The following is a 22,034-nucleotide window of genomic DNA, read 5'->3' as shown; positions in this document are numbered from 1 at the left end:
TACAGCATGGGACAGTATTCCCACGGGGAGGCAGGGACACTTGGCATCATACATAACTTTGATGCTAGGAGTACGGCTCCCTGTTCTGTGTTCGATCCGGGAAATGCGGCCGACGTATGGTACATATCTCACGGACCGAACTAGGCCGTGTTAGTAAGGCTTTAAGCTGGCCATACATTTTAGATGGCTGTCTTCAGCCGACAGCTGTTCCTCCTGATTCCCCCATACACATGAACGCTAGGCCCGCCAGAGCCTGCATGTGCTTTCAGGGAGAAAGCCGCTGCCAGACTCCTCCAATCTAAAACCGAACAAAAGGACCGGGCCTATTGAAATGAAACAACTTCTCTCCATTGACATCTGCAGTCGGGTAAGAGTCGGGACGCTGCCATGAACATTAGATGGCCGGCCGAACCCGCCGTAATCTGCAGGTTTGGCTAACATGCTTCTGATGTGTATCGCCAGCTTAAGGCCTAATTCACACGACCGCGTTCGGTCCGTGATATACGGTCCGCATGTCGGCCGCATTTCCCGGACCGAACACAGTTCAGGGAGCCGGGCTCCTAGCATCATAGTTCTGTATGGTGCTGTGAGTCTCTGCCTCCCCGCGGGACTAGTGTCCCGTACTGAAAACAAGTTTAAGTATGAGACGGTATTCCCGCGAGGCAGCAGGGACACCTATCGTCATACCTAACTATGATGCTAGGAGCCCGGCTCCCTGAACTGTGTTCGGTCCGGAAAATGCGGCCGACATGCAGTCCACATATCACGGACCGAACACACGTCGTGTGAATTAGGCCTAACTCTTTGGAAGTACCATAGTAAGGGTTGGAAAAAAAAAAAAAAAAGACAACAGTCCATCAAGTTCATACATAGTTTGGTAACATTGAGTCCCGTTCCTTTCACACTAGTAATCTGATAGTTGTAGTAGGCACAGGCCCCATGGTCCTTCTACAGCTTTCTTTATCAGGGTGGCAATGCAGTGTTTTATTTTTGCTTTTGTTTCTGACATGAAGATGCCGGCATTTATAATTCTTAGGCCTTGTTCACACGAACGTGTGCGATTTGCGCACGTTGCAGTTCCGTGTGTCATCAGTGTTTGCTGCGTGGCTGCGTGATTTTCACGCATATGCCATCCATATGACACGCGGTTTTGATGTTTAGAAAAATAAATGAAGGAAGTGCTTTTGTTTTTTCCTTGATTTCTTGATCTACTGTTGCGCGAACCACGGAAGTGCTTCCGTGTGCTGCGCGTGATTTTCATGCACCCATTAACTTCAATGGGTGCGTGATGGGCGAAAAACGCCCAAGTATTGGACATGTCGTGAGTTTTACGCATTGGACACGCTGCGTGAAAATCACGGACTGTCTGAACGGCCCCATTTACTAACATAGGTCCGTGCGACGCGCGTGAAAATCACGTTCGTGTGAATAAGGCCTTACAGTTCGTTCATTTTTCATCAGTCTGTTCCTCAAGGGACTAAAAGCCATGTGCGAGACTGAAACTCATTAAGATCATCGGCCTGTTGCCCAGTGCTGGTTACAGTGGTGGAAACATTACATATTGTTCTGCCCGATAAAGGGAAGTATCCTTTTAAGTGTCCATATTACCTTTAAAGGGGTTTGTCCAGCATTAGAAAAACATTGCTGCTCTCTTTCAGAAACAGCGCCACACCTGTCCATGGGTTGTGTCTGGTATTGCAGCTCAGCTTCATTGAAGTAAATAGGCTGCGTTGTAATACACACAGCCTTTGCATCATTTCTGGAAGACAACGTGCATGTTTTTCTAATCCCGTTCAACTCCCGGTCTCTTAACCACTTAGATGCTGCGGTCAACAGCGACCACGGCATCTAAGCTGTTAGAAAGGGGGGGGGGGCCCAAGACGCAATCCAGGGTAGCCAATGATTGTTACGAAGGACCCCAGGTCTGCCATCTTCCTGCTCCTATTATTATTTAACCCGCAAGGTTAATGCCGTATGTATAAAAAACGGACAGAATTGAAGTTCTTTTGTTCACCTTCGCTCCCAAAAAAGGGAATTTTTAAAATGATCAAAAAGTCGTACGTACCCAAAAAAGATACCTCGCAAAATTTACGTCCCCACACCGCTCCATTGACGGAAAAATAAAAGTTATGGCGACACAGAACTTTTTTAACTAATAGTTCTTTGTTTGTTAAAGTAAAAAAGAATTACATTTTGTATCGCCGTAGTCATATTGACCCACAGAATAAAGTTAACACGTAGTTTTTACCGCACAAGGAACGCCGTAAAAACGAAAAACGAAACCCCCCCCCCAAACAAATGGCGGAATCGCTGGTTTGTTTGTTTTTCCCCATTCAGTTTTCCAGTAGATTTTATGGTACGTTAAATGGTGCCATTAAAAAACTACAACTCCTCTCGCAAAAAAGAAGCTCTCATACGCCTATTTTGACGTAAAAATAAAAAAAGTTACGGCTTTTAGAAGGAAAAAACGAAATTGAAAAATGGCTGCAGGGGTTAATGGTCTGTCCATCGCTATCCACGTACTGCGAGTTTGATCTTTATGTGTCTTGCACGTAACCAGTCCTGTCACTGCCGTCTATAACCTTGAGATCTGTAATGAAGGGTCGGCGATCGCTGTAATGTGATGGCTGGATTATCACCTCTGTCCGCTTTTCTGTGCATCGTAGACCGTGATTGGGCAGGAACCACTTACGTTCATGAGGTCAACAATCTCTGAGGGTCGCAGGCACCATGCGGCCTGCAAAAGGAAGCCTGTATGCCATCTATCCAGGGCACCTTCTGTTATGGAGGGCCGATTGTACAGCTTGCTACGCTACTTTCCTGCCTTGAAATAATACGCCGTGGATGTTCAACACAAGTATTTCCTGTCTGATGGCTGCGCGTTCCTGCCAGGAAAATAGGACGGAGCTGAGGCGACAGCCTTTACCTCATACTAAATGCAAGGGTGCACACAGCCTTAGTGATCTCGCCAAACCTCTAGAGACAAAATAGAAAACCGAACCGAAGGCAATATGAACGCTATTTTCTTATATACAATTGTCAGTTCGGTACGTGTTTTCTGGCGTTGGAATTCTACACTATATTATCTACTCCTTGTAATTTTTTTAAGATGTATTTGGAAGGGGGCATTCTCATTTAATCATGGTCTATAATGTCTGCTGCTACCAGGAAACCACCCACAAGCAGGTTAGCGGCTGCTTCTGCTGACAGTTCTTATTATGGCTTTATTTATGGCTTTGTTTTTATTTGTATTATGGCGAGGGTATATCCAGCGCAGCCTGGCTGATGGACATGTGATCTCTAAATTTCAATTTAGGCTGTGTTCACATTTGCGTTGGAGGCTTCAGGGCAGATTCCATCAAATTTGACGCATGCAGCGCTATTTTTCCTGTCAAAATGATGGACCCCTTGGCAGGACCCGGCAGCCTCCTTTGTAAGTCAATGGGGTCCATTGGGCGCCGCTGGTATCCGGCATGCATCAGATCTGTCTGTGCGCGTGGTTTCCGCTCTGCTGACACGGTTATTAGGAGCGCTAGTACTAATAAAGACTCTTATGGGCGTCCTGTTATGACGGCGTAGCACATAGATATATGTACAGTGCAGTGTACACTGGAGGAGAGCCGTGTTGTATACTAAACTGTAGTCGTAATGGACAGAGAATGAAATATGTGCTGAGCTCATCACAAAGTAACCAGGAAGTGCACGGCAGTGTCTGTCAGGAAGCCATGTTCTTGTTTCGCCCTCATGAAGATCGACTTCCTGTCATGTAATAGCCCAAGGCGGCAGCACTGTGTGAGGGGGGTTATCCTACAAGATGCCAGTAGACTTGTAATGATGTGTGGTGGTGGTGTTTGTATTTCAATTGGAAGAGCCATTTCTTCACCAAGTGCGGTGCACTCTGCGCTATGTCTGCAGGTACTGCGGTGCACTCTGCGCTATGTCTGTGGGGACTGCGGTGCACTCTGCGCTATGTCTGTGGGGACTGCGGTGCACTCTGCGCTGTGTCTGTGGGGACTGCGGTGCACTCTGCGCTATGTCTGTGGGGACTGCGGTGCACTCTGCGCTATGTCTGCAGGGACTGCGGTGCGCTCTGCGCTATGTCTGTGGGGACTGCGGTGCACTCTGCGCTATGTCTGCGGGGACTGCGGTGCACTCTGCGCTATGTCTGCAGGGACTGCGGTGCGCTCTGCGCTATGTCTGCGGGGACCGCGGTGCGCTCTGCGCTATGTCTGCGGGGACCGCGGTGCGCTCTGCGCTATGTCTGCGGGGACCGCGGTGCGCTCTGCGCTATGTCTGCGGGGACCGCGGTGCGCTCTGCGCTATGTCTGCGGGGACCGCGGTGCGCTCTGCGCTATGTCTGCGGGGACCGCGGTGCGCTCTGCGCTATGTCTGCGGGGACCGCGGTGCGCTCTGCGCTATGTCTGCGGGGACCGCGGTGCGCTCTGCGCTATGTCTGCGGGGACCGCGGTGCGCTCTGCGCTATGTCTGCGGGGACCGCGGTGCGCTCTGCGCTATGTCTGCGGGGACCGCGGTGCGCTCTGCGCTATGTCTGCGGGGACCGCGGTGCGCTCTGCGCTATGTCTGCGGGGACCGCGGTGCGCTCTGCGCTATGTCTGCGGGGACCGCGGTGCACTCTGCGCTATGTCTGCGGTGCACTCTGCGCTATGTCTGCGGGGACTGCGGTGCACTCTGCGCTATGTCTGCGGTGCACTCTGCGCTATGTCTGCGCTATGTCTGCGGTGCACTCTGCGCTATGTCTGCGGTGCACTCTGCGCTATGTCTGCGGGGACTGCGGTGCACTCTGCGCTATGTCTGCGGTGCACTCTGCGCTATGTCTGCGCTATGTCTGCGGTGCACTCTGCGCTATGTCTGCGGTGCACTCTGCGCTATGTCTGCGGGGACTGCGGTGCACTCTGTTATGTCTGCGGCGCGTCTGCGGGGGCCGTGGCGCGCTCCGCGCCGCATCTGCGGGGGCCGCCACTCGCTCTGCGCCGCGTCTGCAGGGGCTGCCGCGTACTGTGCTGGATATTTTCTGTCGTGGTCACTGATTTTTCAGAAGATTTCCTCCACTCAGTTTTGTATACAAGGGAAGCATCTGTTACTACGTCTTCTTGTATTCTTGCTGTGTTTGCTGGTTTCAGTGGCAGCTGAAGTTGTTACGTATATTTCCTGAGACAACTGCGCTCTCTACTACATGTCGTTTTTTTCCCCCTGTAACCGCAGTATACTCCGTGCTGGTGTAAGATGTCTTGAGTGTTTGCAGTATACTCCGTGCTTGCAGTACCAGTTTTTTTTTTTTTTCCAGTGCCATTCAATTTTCAATTCAGATCATTTTGGTTAGTGCAGTGTGCACTGTGCGGTGTGTGTATATAGCCCACGCCACACACAATATGTATATATTCAGAAATCTGCATCCGGTTTGATTCCACTAAACTGGCATAATGGTGGCATGCACACCAACGAGGGAAATCCAAAGATGTTCATGTGTCCAGAAAGACTTCATATTATTTTAAGAGATGAAAATTCTCATGCCGTATGAAAAATAGTCTTGGAGTGTCCACTGGGCGGAGTTTTTATGCGACAGAGTCCTTCCCTCGCAGCGATAAGCCAGAATTGACTTGTCTGATTGACTTTTCTTGGCTACGTCACCAAGCCTGGTCCAAGTTTCATGCTATTTGCCGCAATGATTCCTTCTGGCAATATGTAACCGACAGCACATACAGGTTATGCCTTGCCGCCAGGTCACCCCCATATTGTGCCCTGCGTTTGGCCCTGAAGTGTACAATAGTATTTTTCACATCAGATCTGACTCTGTCGCTGACCGCAGGCTGACGATAGCGGTTCTGTTATTACTTCCCTAGAAAGTGACAATTAATTATATGAACACGAGATAATCTTATCTCCCGTGTCATCCCTGCTTATATTGTTTTATAGCTGTGAAAAAACAAAAGCCTCTTCACGGCCGTAAACAAATGTAGCAGAGCTGATTTTGTCACTTGGCACACCTCGGATATCTCCATGTCTTAGATAGGACTACAGGTAAGGGTCCCCTTACACGACCCAACGTGGGCCGTGTAAACGAGTGCGTTAAACGAGACCACTCGTTGATCGGCGTTTGTTTAATCCTTTCACAACGAGCTATGTTTGGGAATTAGTGATCGTTACTCCGATCGCTCGTCCTCATACATCTCTATCATGTCTGCAGCAGATCCCTCTGTTTACACAGTGAGACGTGCTGCCGACAACGATATTTTCTGCTGCATAAACCATACAATCAGCCGATGAAATAGCGTTTTCTCGTTTATCGGCTGATCGTTGCCCATTTTACACAGGGCAATGATCGGGATCGGGCGTTCTGTGAACACTCGTTTGCCCCATAATTGGCCTGTGTAAAAGGGTCTTTAACCAACTGCATTGCTTTAAAGGGGTTTCCGGGATTATGTAAATAATGTAAAGTTTTCGTATAATGAGAAGTTCTTCACCTTTCTGATGTACTTTTCAATTCCTCACCACTTGCAAGAGCGGTTTGCGATCAGTGAACGGAAACATTCCAGAAGCTAAAAACCTGCGCAGACCTAATACGTCTCACAGCTGAGCGTCTGGTACAGTTGTATCCGGTCTTGCCTAACTTTTTATTATACAGTGATTCTGCTTTATTTACATGAAACTGCTGTATAGTGAGGTAGCGGCCCGCAGGGCATGTGAGGTGTTGACATTAGGCCAGTAACGCGTATATATGGAGCAATAATCCTAGTCTCACTTGTCAGAGGTCAAAGGGCGGCAGTAGTAGGTCCCGGAAACGCTCCCGAACAGGGCAGTCTGCGCTTACAATTCCCACAGTGTGCGGGCAGATTTTTTATTTATTTTTATATTGTGGGGGGGGGGGGGGGGTTTCCCTTGCACCTCTCGTTTCGTGTTTTAACTCTAGCTGAGACGGTGAAGATGACAGAATATTATTTCCTTTAGGAATTGCAAGTATGTCGATCTGTGCTCACCTATTACAGGGGATACCGAGACTAGAGGACCATTTCCACGGCCAAATATTGCTCGTTCCCATTCATTGCCCGGTGTAAACTGGGCAGCGATCAGCCGTCGAATGAGCAAACGCTCGTTCATCGACTGCGACATGTCATCAATTATTTTTTTTTTGTGTGTCTTTTGGATGTCGCAAAGCTTAAATCGCATGCGACTCACAAACTAAATGGCACCCTAAAATAGTCATGTGTCGTCAGCAAGTCACAATTATTTTTCTGTTGTGCGACTGAAGTCGTCCCGTAGCTCTTGCCTATAGCTCGGGCCCTAGACTTAAACGATTCAACGGTAAAAAATTCTCTGAGAGTTGCCACTCCACTTTCCCAAACGCCTGAATGGAAAATCTGACCAGTTAAAAGCTTGTGTAACCCTCCGCCCCCGCTCGGTGCTTGTAGAGATTTTTGCATTAGTTGAACCCCGTAAATGGACGGTGGTAGGAGCCAGTACTTAGCGCCCAGCGCGTTACAGCTGAAGCGCTGTGATTGACAGCTGCCACCCCATGACGATGGTGACTGAGCTTTTAAGGGACTTCCTTGGGTTTAGCAAAGGTAATCCCTGTTCCTGTGTACTTAAGGGTACGCCCTAACAGCTGCACAGGCAGTAATGAATTGAAACACATACTGTATGTATCCCAATGCACTCTCCCCTTGTGGGATAAAAGAAATACAGTATAATAAAAATATAAAAATAAAGACGCACAAGAAAAAAAGTATAAATACGATTTATTGTACTAAAAAAAAAATCATTCTAAATCCCCTTTAATCATTATAACCCAAGAAATAAATGTAAAACATAAATTAAGGTGTTCGAATAAAAAAAAACAACTACATTTTATGTATTGACAAATTATACCCCCAAAAAAAAAGACACCCTGAAATGCAAGAAAATGACCTCACACAGCAATATCGGCAATTTTTTTAATTTATTTTTTTTTAAAAATGGCTTCTCGGAATGACATGCGGCAACTTGAATGCCAAAATAAGCCACGTCCTTGAGGGTTAAAATATAAAAAATTCTAAATAAAATATTGAACTTTCTAACCAGTTTCCACATCGTTATTCACCTGGTTCTTCTGTCGCTCTTTGTTGAGAGCCCTTGTCAGGCGGACAGCGGGATGTCAAGATAGACAAAACGCTACTGCGTCCGGCAGTGATTCATGATGACGTCATCAACAGTCCAAACAACAGCCCTGTACTTAACTCCTGGAAACCCCTTCGAGTAGGGGAGTGGGAGTCATAACAAGGGCCATATCATGTTTTTGTTTTTTTTTTTCTGTCTTGCCAAAAATAGACAAACATTTGCTGTATTTTTTTTTGTTTTTGTTTTTTATATACCTAGGGAAAAATGTATTCTATGTATACACTATTTGCATGCAATTTTACTTCTCATGTAGTCATACATAATTTTTTTTTTTACATTTATTTAGGGATATAGCCCCCTTTCAGAAGGTAAAAAAAAAAATGCATTACGACATTGCACGCAACATAAATATTACCCTATATGGGTTAAATTGCGTTGGATTTATTGCAACAAAAAAAATCTGATTTAATGCAACACCGTAGAATAATATGAAATGTGTTAATTTTCCATCTAACGCGCAGTAATCTCATGCATTTGGTCGCCATTGAGCCCTAGCTTCACTTTGTGGGTTGTTATCTGAAGCTTCTTATTGCTGAACCACCAAAGTCAAGTTGATTTTAGGAATGGTCTAACTGGCTCCCAAATTCCACAATATTTTGTCTGATCGCTGGGATCTCCACCAATAGCGAGAATGGAGGTTCTTCTCCTCCGTGCTCGGCCGCAGTGGGGAGGACATTGAATGGAGAGGCGCTCCATTAAATGTCTTATGGGAATGACGCTGTATAAAACGGTTTCCGAGAGACCCATAAGACATTTAATGGCGCGGAGAACGTGTGCTCGACAGCCGCTCCATTTAAACATCTTTCGCACTGTGGGGGTGCGGTGAGAAGGAACAGAAGAGTTCGGGAGCCCTGTTGTCACGATCGTGGGGGGGGTCGCAGCGATCCGATAATTATCACCTGTTGGATAGGCGATAATTGTCGGTTCTGGGAATACTGATTTATGCTGAGGTATTTTTTACATTTGTTTTAATTACATACATTTAGGAAAATATTACTTTCTTAAGGGGTTAATGGTTGATTTCTGTTTTTAACCTTTGAAAATATGGTTCCTCGATAGGAAATAAGCTAAATTTGGTGGATTGGCGAATCCTCTAGACACAGATAGTGCGGGATATTTATCAAAAGCAGCGCAAAGGATAAGTGGAGTAGTTGCCCATCACAACCAATTAGATTTCAGTTTTTCAGAGGGAATCTGGTTGGTTGCTATGGACAACTACTCCACTTATCCTTTGCACTACTTTTGATAAATCTCCCTCATTGTGTAATTCCATTATGATGGACACTTGTCTACATTGTGGAAGATTTATCAAATTAGTATAAGGGAAATGTGGAGCAGCTGCTCATACCGACCAATCACATTGTTCCTTTCATTTTCTAAAAGCCTCTGAGAAATGAAAGCTTGATCGGTTGCTATGGGCAACTCCTCCAGTTTTGCCTTGCACTAGTTTTGATAAATCTCCCCAATTGTGTCCAAAGCAGCCTATTTTATTTTATTTTTTTGCGTAGGCCAATTAGTATACTGGAACTTCTTGGGACGGCGCTTTTGCCGTAACTTCCTCGGAGATGCAATATAATGGACAGATCACAGTAAATCTAGCAGCGAAAATGACTTCTGGTGGTCAGAAAACAGATCTGTTCTGTGGAGTTCAGTTCCCAGGGCTCCCGCTGTATGTGAGTTAGTGCGGCCTCACAAACTATGTACCAGGCCAGACAGCATTCCTGTCCTGAACCTCACACCCCCTCCCAGCCGTTAACTGTTGCAAGGCGGCCTCCAGCACATTGCAGTCTCCGTTGTAAACTCATGCTGTATTATAGTGGCCGGCAGGATCCTCCTTTGTTGGAAACTACAACTCCCAGCATGCCTTGGCAGCAACACGTTGCCGGCCGTACATATGGGGTTAGTGCAGCAGTAGTAGTAGTATTAGTAGACTGATGTCTCAACCAGGGGTATATAACATACACATTACAGTCTGCTCTGAGGACCTGATGTCTTATCAACGCAAACAATTGCGTGAGATAATGGGAGGACTTCCAGTTTTCATATCATAAATAAATACTCCGGCTGCTTCCCGGGCCTCTCGTATGAAATGCTGCTTCCCTCGATGATTGTGGGCAAAACCTGCGTAGTGGTACATCACCTCCGCCGGAGGAAAGGCGATACAATAGTGTAGCTGTACTTTGAATGGGGTGGTAATACTTTTCATCTCCCTACAGATTGGACCTCGTAATGTTTGTTTTAATTTTTCCCCATTGTAGTTTAGTAAAAAAAAAGCTCAAATTAGGCCCCATGCACACGGCCATGCCCGTCATCGCGGGCCGCGATTGTGGACACGGCCGCGGACAGCCGCCCGCGTTCTCGGCCCGTGCCCCCATACAAAATATGGGAGCACGGCCTGTAAAACGCAAAATATAGGACATGTCCTATCTCTTGCGGTACACTTCTACGGCCCGTACACCTTCCGGAAAATAAACGGCCGTAATTGCAGATGATTTTTACGGTCATGTGCACGGGGCCAAGATTGTTATGGGCAAGTAAGACGTCTTTGATGCTTGAGGCTGCTGTTTGCTGGTTCATTTTCTTAAAAAAGACTTGTTGCTGGCTGAGTAGACGGGCTCTTCCTAGTGTGATTTAGGAGCTGTGCTGTGTACTTTGAGCAATTCTGATGTCTCCTAATCATGCTGCTTCTCTGAAACTGCAGCTGCATCTCCCTCTTCCTCCATTTCCCTGTCTAATATTTACTGTATGCTGTAGACAAACTTTTTGTCTTCCACTGAAGAGATTTCTGAACAAGCCCCTGGGGCCTGATGCAAAAGCTCTAAAGGGGGTTTTACACTGGCCAATTATCGGGCAAACGCTTTTTCATCTGCTGGTCGTATTGGTTAAAAAAAACTGGTCGGCGGCACATCTCCCTGTGTAAACAGGAAGACGCGCTGCCAGCATGATACAAATGTATGGGGACGAGCGATCGGAGTAACGAGCGCTCGTCCCCATACATAGCTCCGTGTGATCGGAGCAAACGAGCGCCGATCTACGAGCTGTCTCGTTGATCGGCGCTCGTTGCACCAGCCAATATTGGCCTGCGTAATAGGGCCTTAACTGAGCCCATTACTTAGTAATAGGTACTATATCTTATGCTAAGCCCCCATCCTGTTTCATTGCAGTGAGTATCTGCAGCTGCATCCCCCGCCTCCCTGTCTGCTTTTTACTGTTAGACCAATTTTTTGGTGACTGCGGGAGTTTCTGAACATTTACAAAAAGACTGCAGGAATGGAAAGTGTAACTGCTGGAAGGTGAGGAAGATGCCAACTTCCCCTAGCAAGATATATTGCAGCGTTTCATCTATTCACATGTACTAATGATGTGCTTTAAATTACGGTGCCTAATATTATCGTGGCACTCACTGAAATCCTGATAGATTCACTTGAACGGGAGAAGGCTGTAAGGGTATGTTCACACGGCCTATTTTCGGCCGTTTTTCCGGACGTAAACGGCCGAAAAATCGGAAGCAGAAAACCTCCAAACATCTGCCAATTGATTTCAATGGGAAAAACGGCGTTCTGTTACGACGGGCTGTTTTTTTTACGCGACCGTTTTGAAAAACAGCCGCATAAAAAAACGGCCGTGAAAAAGAAGTGCAGGTCACTTCTTGGGATGTTTTTGGAGCTGTTTTTCATTGACTCTATGGAAAACAGCTACAAAAACAGCCGTAAAAAACGCAGCGAAAATCGTGAGTGCCTTTAAAAAGGTCTGAAAATCAGGAGCTGTTTTCTTTTGAAAACAGTTCCGTATTTTCAGACGTTTTTTGCTAAGCGTGTGAACATACCCTAAGGGCAGATTCACACTAACGTTGCGTTTTTGCGCGCGCAAACAACGCAGCGTTTTGCGAGCGCAAAAACCATTTGACAGCTGCGTGTGTCATGCGTGTCTGATGCGCGGCTGCGTGATTTTCGCGCAGCCGGCATCATAGAGATGAGGCTTGTCAACGCCCGTCACTGTCCAAGGTGCTGAAAGAGCTAAATCTTTCAGCACCCTCGACAGTGAATGCCGAACACAACAGCGAAAAACCTGTAAAAAAAAAAGATAAAGTTCCTACTTACCGAGAACTTCCCGGCCGTTGCCTTGGTGACGCGTCCTTGGTGACGCATCCTTGGTGACGCGCCTCTCTTGACATCGGGCCCCACCTCCCTGGATGACGCAGCAGTCCAAGTGACCGCTGCAGCCTGTGATTGGCTGCAGCCTGTGCTTGGCCTGTGATTGGCTGGAGCTGTCACTTGAACTGAAGTGTCATCCCGGGAGGTCGGACTGCAGGAAGGAGACAGGAGTAATCGGTAAGTTAGAACTTCGTTTTTTTTTTACAGGTTAATGTATTTTGGGATCGCAAGTCACTGTCCATGGTGCTGAAACAGTTTAACTCTTTCAGCACCATGGACAGTGACTATCTCCTGACGTCGCGTACCGATAATTTTTTTGCCGGGATCGGCCAAAACGAGTTTGGCCGAACCCGGTGAAGTTCGGTACGCTTGTCCGGCTTCGCTCATCGCGAAGACACTCCGTTTGGATGTTCGGAAACAGAAAAGCACGTGGTGCTTTTCGGTTTTCATTCATCCTTTTCACTGCTGTTGCGCGAATCACGCTCGTCCCACGGAAGTGCTTCCGTGTGGTGCGCGTGATTTTCACGCACCCATTGACTTCAATGGGTGCGTGATGCGCGAAATACGCAGAGTTATTGAACCTGTCGCGCTTTTTGCGCAGCAGACAAACGCTGCGCAAAAAGCACGGACTGTCTGTACTGCCCCATAGACTTGTATTGGTCCATGCGTGCCGCGTGAAAACCACGCGGCCCGCACGGACCGAATACACGCTCGTGTGAATCCCCCCTAATACTGTGATCCGCTGCTTCAAGTGTGTCCGCGACTCACAGTACGAGCCGGTTGAACTAAAGGGGAAGCGGCGCTCGCACGAGCACCACGGACCCTTTAAAAGAGCTGATCGGCGAGCTTGCCGGGAGTCGGACAACCGTAGCGATTGATGGTCTATCCTGGGGATATTTCTTAGGACTGGAAAACCCCTTTTAAGGCCGGGTTCACACAGAGTTTTTTTGCAGGCGGAATTTCTGCCTCAAAATTCCGTTTGGAAGTTTGAGGCAGATTTTCCTCTCCCTGCACGCCGATTTTTGCTGCGTTTTTCGCCCGCGGCCATTGAGAGCCGCGTGCATAAAACGTTGCTAAATACGCTTTCTCTGCCTCCCATTGAAGTCAATGGGAGGTCAGAGGCTGAAACGCCCGAAGATAGGGCATGTCGCTTCTCTCTCCTGCAAGGCGGTTTTACCGCTCGCGGGAGAAAACCGCCCCCGCCTCCCATTGAAATCAACGGGAGGCATTTTCGGCCATTTTTGACTAGTTTTTTGGCGCGGTTTCTGCGTAAAAAAAACTCGACAAAAAAACTCAGTGTGAGCATAGCCTAAAGGAGGCTTGCTATATTCAAAGCATAGAGGGATAACCTGACAGGCTCCACTGCTTCTTTATAGACATCAAGGAGCCGACCACAGCCGGAGATGCCCGCCTCTCGGCTAAGGGCCCTGCACCTTTGGCTGTGATTGGCTTTTCTCGTTGGATTAAAGATGGCTCAGACGTTATATGTGAGCCGTATTCAGCCTAACAAGGAGTGCTGGTCACAGCCAATGGAGCGGGGTGCTCAGCTGAGCGAATTCTGTGCCAGTTTTTTTATTTAGCAACGGTGGAGGGTCTCCGCACCCGGACCCCCACCGATCAAAACTTCTGATGTGTGTCTATGACATAACAAATGTTTTTTGAAAGCAGTTACTCTTTAACGGCAATGTGAACGGACCCTTACTCGTGAATAGAACAATTGATGTTTTAATGAATATAGTTTAACGTTCGAGATCTAATGTCATCAATTGCAAACGTTTTATTTTTCTCCGCTTATTGATATTGCAGATGTAGGCGCTAGGAGCTTCCATTTGGGTTTCTGTCAATTTTGACTGGAAGATCAGCACAGGGTGACGGGACCCCGCCGGAAACCATTCTACACCCATGAGTTCTGTCCTCCTTTATCATTGGCAAAATATATTTTATTAAGCGTAAATACACCACATTAACGATTAAAAATATTTCAGATAGCATAAACATGCTAGACATAGTCCCTAGGGGGTTGCCACCCCGATAAGCGGCCAAAAAAAAGCCCCCACAATACCACCTAATCCCCTCCGCATACGTTGCTAATATATAAGCATGAATGAAAGAAATGTTGCATCAGACCATCTGCATGAATACGGCGTAGTTACGTGATAGCCGGGGAGGGGGAGGGGGGGGGGGTGCACGGATGTATTACACGTTCGTCTAAATAAGCCCTAAAGCAGATTTGACAGTACTTCTATATTTCTAATTTCTGGTTGCCATCTTTTTATCTATAGTTTGCCATGTTGCATATGTTGGCAGGTTACCCAGTAGACCCCTGCTGTGCCGCCAGTCATGAACATCTCCCCTGCAGCTGTTTGTCAGTCTGATTTTATTAGGTCAGGTTGTGATAGACGCAGCAGGGATCGGTTACGTTGACCGAGAAAATAGAGATTATCACCCTGTGGTTTTTTTTTCTTCTCAAAGCAGATTATAAAACTTGTATGACTTTTATATAAGACTTGACAGATCTATTCTCCCACCCCGGAAATCGCTAAGATATGCCACATCTTTGTAATCGGTGGGTGTCTGACTGCCGAGACCACCTAAAAAAGAGGCCGCAGGACTGCTTTAGCTCTGTGTCCGTTTTCAGTGGATGGGACACAGCACTAAATCAGCGCTGCGGCCCCTTCATTCTTAGACCTCAAGCACACGTCCGTTGCAATTTGTACGGACGCAAATCACGGAAGCGTGAAACACGGACCGCACACGGATGACTTCCGTGTGCAGTCCGTTGTTTTAACGGACCAAATGAATAGATAGGTCGAGACTGGTCCGTGAAAAACAGGAGTAGGACCTGTTCTATTTTTCACGTAACGGAAGCACGGAACTGTTAAAATAACGGAAGTGGCCCTATAGTAATGAATGGGTCAGTGTGCAATCCGTTAAAAAAAAAACGCATAGCACGCTGAAGCATTTCACTAAAGTGTTCTTGATGCCTCATGCCAGTTGCATACGACCGATGTGCCACTCGGGACCTTTTTAAAGGCATCCGAGTGGCACCCGATAGTCTTCACGGACCCATTCACTTCAGCGGGTGAATCGGGTCTGTGAAAACTGCTCTGGCGTATATACATAATACAGTCCTCTATTCATTTGAGTGGTCCCTGTGTAATGCTTAATTTCAGACCCCTATTGACTCCTAGCACAATAGAGCTGATCTTGGGGTCCCGGTGACAGGACCTTCCACAAGTGAACAATGTGCACATTAAATGAAGCAACTTTGCAGTTAATCTTGATTACAAAAATATATAGCGTTTTGTGTATACAGCTACTATGCAGACTTGTGTGTCTCCTTGGTTACAGACTACAAACCAACCCTTTTGTGTAGGCTGATACTGCGGTTCTGAACCTTTTAGAGTGTAGCTGAACATTTGACAAATTTCTGACATGTCATAGTGACATGTCAGAAGTTTGGATTGGTGGGCGTCCGAGCACTGAGACCCCCACCGATCGCTAGAACGAAGCAGCTGTAGCGCTCGTGTGTGCGCTCGGCCGCTTCGTGTCTGTTTTGTTTTTTTCCGCAAAGCCGATGTATCGGAGTACGGGCTCATAGACTTTCTATTAAGTCTATACACAGATACATTTATTTCCGGAAAAAGCAGAATGGACACGAAGCGGCCGAGCAATCACACGAGCGCTTCAGCTGCTTCTTGCTAGCGATTGGTGGGGGTCTCTGTGCTCGGACCCCCCACCAATCCAAACATGTCACTATGACATGTCAGAAGTTTGTCAAACGTTTAGCTCCACTTTAAGTTATTAGGAAGTGGGGGCAGACAAAGTGTAGTGACACGACTGCAGGATCAGAATATACAGAGTTTGTTTGTAGTCTGTAACCAGAAAATACACAGGTCTGCATAGGAGCTGTTTACCGAAAACGGTAGATTTCAATCCGGACTAAATTATTTTAGATTCATTGGATCTTTCCAAAACTGTACATATCCTCTTATCTCCTGACCACTAGTCTAGGGCTATACAGCTCATGTACTTATTTTAGTTACGTTGTTTTGCTCACCGTTCACATCAACATCTAAATACATAATTCTACTGGATTCCTGTTGGGGAAAGTTCACATATATCCGTTCTATCAAGCCACTATTTATTTTATTTCATTTTTTCTTGAGCCGGACAAAACTATAATATATCTCACTTGCTCTGAAAGATGTCTGCCCGACACTAAACTGACCCCATAGGAAATGATGGGATCCGTTTTAGGATCCGTTTCTACTAGAAAAATAGAACATGAAGGCCAGACATATGGGAATGGGCCCTTACCAGGGAGCAGTGCATTGTGGGAGCACGGATAGTTATTTGACTAGAGCTAATCTGTGAAATCACATGCCTGACAGCAGGGTGGAGCTAAAGCGTAGTCTGTTTCCAAGGGCAACCAGCAGAATTTTCAAGTTAGCTGTAAATAAATTGTGATCTAAACCAAAATGAAGTAGGAGAACACATTGTCCCCTTATGTGGACCTTCCGGCTATATTAAAGGTATAATTGTCTTCAACGCTCTCGAGTCGGACATTTTTTGGGCTTCCTCAATACACGTGAGGAATCAAGTTTTCTATGGCATTTTAGAGCTTCTCTGACAAATGTGATATTTATACAGGGGCAGATTTATTACTCGGCGACTTGTTGGCAATGTCTCCGCTACATGACGTCTCTGACAGGAATTAATATTCTTGGTTCTAGTCTGTAGTGCGTGGGTGAGAGTTCTGGCTGGGCTGGATATAGATAAGCGCCCCATTCATTTCTACTAGCTCTTAATTGCCACCTCCAAACCAGTTCCATGATCTCGTCCCCCTGGTAGATGATGGGAATCCTCTCCTTGACTGTGTGATTGCCTGATCACGCATAAGGTAGCGATGCCCACAGGACCGTCTGGTTCCAGTACATAACGTTCACTGCTCTCCTCTCCCAAAAGTTCTGGGACTCCCCCCCCCCCCTGTTGATAGTTTGCAGCTTGCATGGCCGCTGTGTGAAAGGAAGGAATCTGTGTCTGGGTTCTTCAAAGAGAAGGGGGGGGGGGATGTGTTTTCTGTTTGTTGCTGAGAGTTGGCTCTGACTGTGTAACTATCTCAGTGCCATGGGGCTCCGTGTTTCTTACTGTTCCCTGTTCAGTGCGGAATACAGGCCTCTGTCTAATACTTGTGCAATATGCAGAGATTGCGTAATCGAGGTAGTACAAAGTCTCAGCAATGCAGTACATAGCATCTGCCCCAACCCGGGTCAAGTCCGGTATAGGGAATACGCATGTAGCAGAGGTGAGTTTGTCATATGGCGCAACTCATCACAATGTGTTGTCTGTAGGCGAACCTACTACGTGATCATAACTCGGAGTAAGATCGGTTTCAGATGAGCGTAAGGCTACATGCACACGTTGTGGAATTTGGTGCAGAAAATCCACATAAGAAATCCACCTAAAATCCACATCGTAGGGCTCGTACACACGCAATGGAATTTCTGCAGCAATTTCGTTGAAAGCGGCAGACTTTCCGCTGCGGCAAAAACGCATTTCCTGCATTTTTTACGGCAGGAAATGGTGCGTATTTTGCTGCGTTTTTCTCAATGCTGGGGGATGGTGACGTCTCCTGTGAAAAACGCAGCAATTCAGACACTTTCCTCAGCGGGGATTGACATGCCGCGGTACGAAAAATACGCACCGCAGGTCAATTTCTGGTCGGAATTTTTACGCAGCGTGTGGATGCGATTTGCTGCTACTGTATTCTGCTGCGTATTTTCCATCCGCAATTCTGGACGGAAAAAACGCAGCAATTCCGCAGCGTGTGGATGAGCCCTAATAGTGCATTTTTTTGTTCCGTTTTTAGGTGGGGTTTAATTGATTTTGGTGCTTTTTTTTTTAATATATAAACGTCAGATACAATTCGTAAGTGGAAACGCAAGATAAATGAACATGCTGCGTATTTTAAAATATGCACCGCAGGTCAGTTTATTTGCAGAAAAAATGCGCCGCTGATGTGAACGTAGTCTCTCTTTTTTGTTGCTCCGCCCATTTGCAGACCGCATTTTGCAAATCAATGAAAACTATTGACCGGAAAACACCTCTAGTGGTAGGAAGAAACTGGAAGTGACCCCCAGCAGACGTTATATTGCCATTTTGGAGCTGTATCTACATCAAGTTTGGTGGAATAATTATTTTTTTTTAGCTTTGTCATAATAGTGTAAATACTGTTCCGTAGTCATCCGAATATACGGATCCGTAAAAAGAGAGGGAGGCTGCAAATTATGTCACCGACGGGTTGCCTAGCAACGCTTCCGTAAATACGGACGGTTTACGGGTACACATCTGTAGCCGTCCGTATTTACGGAAGCTCGCATAGACTTTTATGGGAGAGTCCTTGTCGTAATTACGGACAGGAATAGGACAGGTTCTATAATTTTTCAGCACGGACGCCCATCAGTAAAAATACTGAAAGGTGTCCGTGGCCAATAGAAATGAATGGGTCCGTAATTACTGATGAAAAATACGGTCGTGTGCATGGGTCCTAAACAAAAAATGGTGCCATAAAAAACGGATCCATTATAAATTGGTAAAAACTGTTGCTTAGTCTTCGTTCACATCTGCGTCAGGGCTCCGTTCCGTCTGAGCTTTCCGTCAGAATAGAGCCCTGATGCAGATGTGAACGAAGCCTTGTCAGTTTTTTTGACGGATGCTTTAATACTATAAAAAAAAACCCGGGCAATTTACCATCCCTTATTTTTATAACATCCACTAATCTAAAAACGGATCAGCGTAACGGATTATACAACGCAAGTGTGAATTTAGCCTAATTCCGCGGGTAAAATGTACACTTAATGATGCGTTTTTAGGTGTGTTGCTTACATTTTGATGCAGCAATAGGTGCGGATTTTGGTGCGTTTTTTTTTAAATAAACTTGTCATAATTCTGAGGCAGAAACGCAAGCTAAATTGACATGCTGTGGTTTTTAAAATCGTGCCACTCGTCAATTTACACGTGGAGAAATTCTGCACCGTGTGTAGATGAGATTACTCGAAGTATCATTTACTTTGTTGGTCCTGTATTACTCTGTTGATTTGCTGCAGGAAAATGCGCACGGCAAATCCGCACGTAATACGCATCGTGTGCATTTGGCCTTAGGGTGCACTATGTTTGACACTTTTAGATTTGCTGCATCTTTATGTCTTTCCGCTAATGCATCTTATATTATATAAGGGTCTTGTACAAGCAAAATGTAGCTGTCCGCCCCAGCCTTGGTATACCGGCATCCTATATGCATCAATCCGGATCCATGTTTATGGTAGGATCACAGCACTTGGGTTATTCCAGGCCCCAGCACATTCCCCTATACAGATATTTACCCCTATATGAATACCCCAGACCCCCATGTAAGCATCTTTCCTGGGTTTACTGGACTGTGTTTATATCTGTAGTAAGGAAATGAGATTGTACACCCCACGGAGAACTGACGGGGGGGGGGGGGAATTATAATCTGTCGCTGCTATATACATAACGGGAACTGATAAAACTATAGCAATTCAGGGGTCCAGAAACTTACTGTGCCATGTGCAGCCGTCATGGTGTGATAAATGGGGTACACCACCTAATATAGAGACGTATGCCCGAGCCTCGATCATGCTGACTCCTTCCCGTGTATACACTGTGTATAATGCGGAGCATTGTCCTGGCTGACGGGCAGCGGGCTGACTCCCGCGGGGCTCTCCTTGGTTTGCTATGCTGGAGAACAGCTGTAGTGCACATTGCACAGCACAAAATTCTCTCTTCCGGGCTTGTAAACGAAACCTCTTTGGCCACTGTCCAGCCATGGCTGGCGGCCAAATCTCTCATCTTCTAGTACAAAGTCACCTCTCACCTTGCAGCTCCCAGCCATTAATTGGCCTGTGCCTTCTGATGTCACCGCCGGCTGCCCACGGAGTAGTTGGCCAGAAGTGAAAATCAGTCTGTAATAACATGAGCCTTACGTGAGGAGTGACTGCTGTTTGGTGACGACAGGCGGCGCTGGCATTTTATGATAGTCCTGGCGGGCTGTCGTTAGTTTGTGTCTCTCCTATGTGAATGGTAATGTGCGCTCCTTGATCTGCCCAATGTGATACAATCCGGCGGATCTACTAATCCAAAATGCTAAACTACCGAATTTATATTGGCAAGAAGTAGGAGAGTGTGACTGCAGGCTCTGACTACATAGGAATTTGTTTTTAGTTGGTAACCATGGAAACACATAGTTCTTCATAGTAGCCGTAGACCAAAAACGATTCACTTTTTAATTAAGACTATTTGCTAAGTGGGTTTCATCTTTTTTTTTTTTATTTTAGATGCTTTTTGGGCAATTAAAAAAAAAATGGTTACAAAGGTGGATTTTTTTGTATATAAAACCTGGGTCTTACTCCTATTACAATTTCATGGAGATCTTACTCTAAGCAGTAACCCATCATGACGCTTTGTAGGTCCAGGCCAACGGATCTCAACCAGGACCCGACCCTATGTATCCTGCTATCGCTTTGGTCTCTAAACCTACTAGGCCTCATTCACATATTGCTGATTTGGTCCGTATTTTGCTTCAGTATTTGGAAGCCAAAACTAAATCTGCAATGTGTAAACGAGGCCTTAAGGTATGTGGGGGCAGGAAATCCTACCAAATCTCTTACTGTATTGTAAATCCCCATTCAATTCAAATGGGAAAGGTCCCGTCCCCCCTTACAAATCCATTGCGGACCAGTGACTGAGGCTGAAGGTTGGTGTAGATCCTACTGTTTCCTTATAACATGGGGGGGGGGGGGGGGATGCATGGAGATATCTGACATAATGGATATAGACCTGTACCTTTTAGGTGCATTTCTTTTGCTTAAATTCATTTTTTTTTTGCAGTTGACATGGACGATGAAGATGGCCGATGTTTGCTAGATGTAATTTGGTGAGTAGTTATCCAGGGATGATCTGTTTTTTGTTTCCTTCTTGAAGTGGTTGTGTGTGAAAAGTTCTAAGTTTTATGGGAATACCCCTTTAAAGCCCAATTTTAAAGGGGACCTTCTGCCATTCATTTGCATACAGGAAGTGAAAATGTCCAGAGTTTAAAGGGGTTTTCCGAGTTAAAATGCGTATGTGTTAATGCTTGTAACTTATGAATGTACTTACGTTTTCCAAATTGGGCTGTTCTGTTGTACAGCCAGTAACGCGCATGTGCGGTCTCTGCTGTTCGCCAGAGAAACAACAGGGACCGCGCATGCGCGTTACTGGCTATGCAACAGAACAACCCATACACGGCACGTCACTAGTGACGCATTGTATACCCGGAAGAAAAGTGATGATCAACACAGCGGCCAGAGAGTGACGTCACCCGTCATGTACCCCACGGCAGCATCTGGAAATGGGGCCAATTTGATATATTACAAATGTATTTACATTCATAAGTTACAAGCATTAAAATATACACATTTCAACTCGGAAAACCCCTTTAAAGCTCTGGACAGCGGCCCCTGTTCTCCGCGGACGCCTTATATGACAGATTGTCTTTAATCATTTTTATAATATCGAAGCTCTGCAACTTTCTAATATACGGTGTTTTCATGATTCACCATTGTCAGGATCTCTGCTTGCTGTCACTGAATTGAATATTGCTGTTTACATCCAGCCGCTGAAAACCTGTTTTGATCATATCCAACTGTC

At 46.2% G+C, this 22,034-nt stretch overlaps 1 protein-coding gene across 3 annotated transcripts in view; it reads left to right on the top strand.

Moving 5' to 3' along the window:
* BICRA (BRD4 interacting chromatin remodeling complex associated protein) overlaps positions 1-22,034 on the top strand; it is a 55,127-nt gene that overhangs the window by 9,754 nt on the left and 23,339 nt on the right. For all 3 annotated transcript variants that reach the window (XM_075836232.1, XM_075836231.1, XM_075836230.1), the window contains exon 2: positions 21,237-21,282. In XM_075836232.1, the coding sequence (XP_075692347.1) occupies positions 21,242-21,282 (41 nt within the window). In that variant the 5' untranslated portion in view covers positions 21,237-21,241. The remainder of the gene's footprint in view (positions 1-21,236; positions 21,283-22,034) is intronic.

This window comes from Rhinoderma darwinii, chromosome 8 (genome assembly GCF_050947455.1).
Source record: "Rhinoderma darwinii isolate aRhiDar2 chromosome 8, aRhiDar2.hap1, whole genome shotgun sequence".
In the NCBI taxonomy this organism is placed as follows: domain Eukaryota; kingdom Metazoa; phylum Chordata; class Amphibia; order Anura; family Rhinodermatidae; genus Rhinoderma; species Rhinoderma darwinii.
The sequence above is the reverse complement of the archived record's forward strand: the minus strand, read 5'-3'. Positions and strand labels throughout refer to the sequence as shown.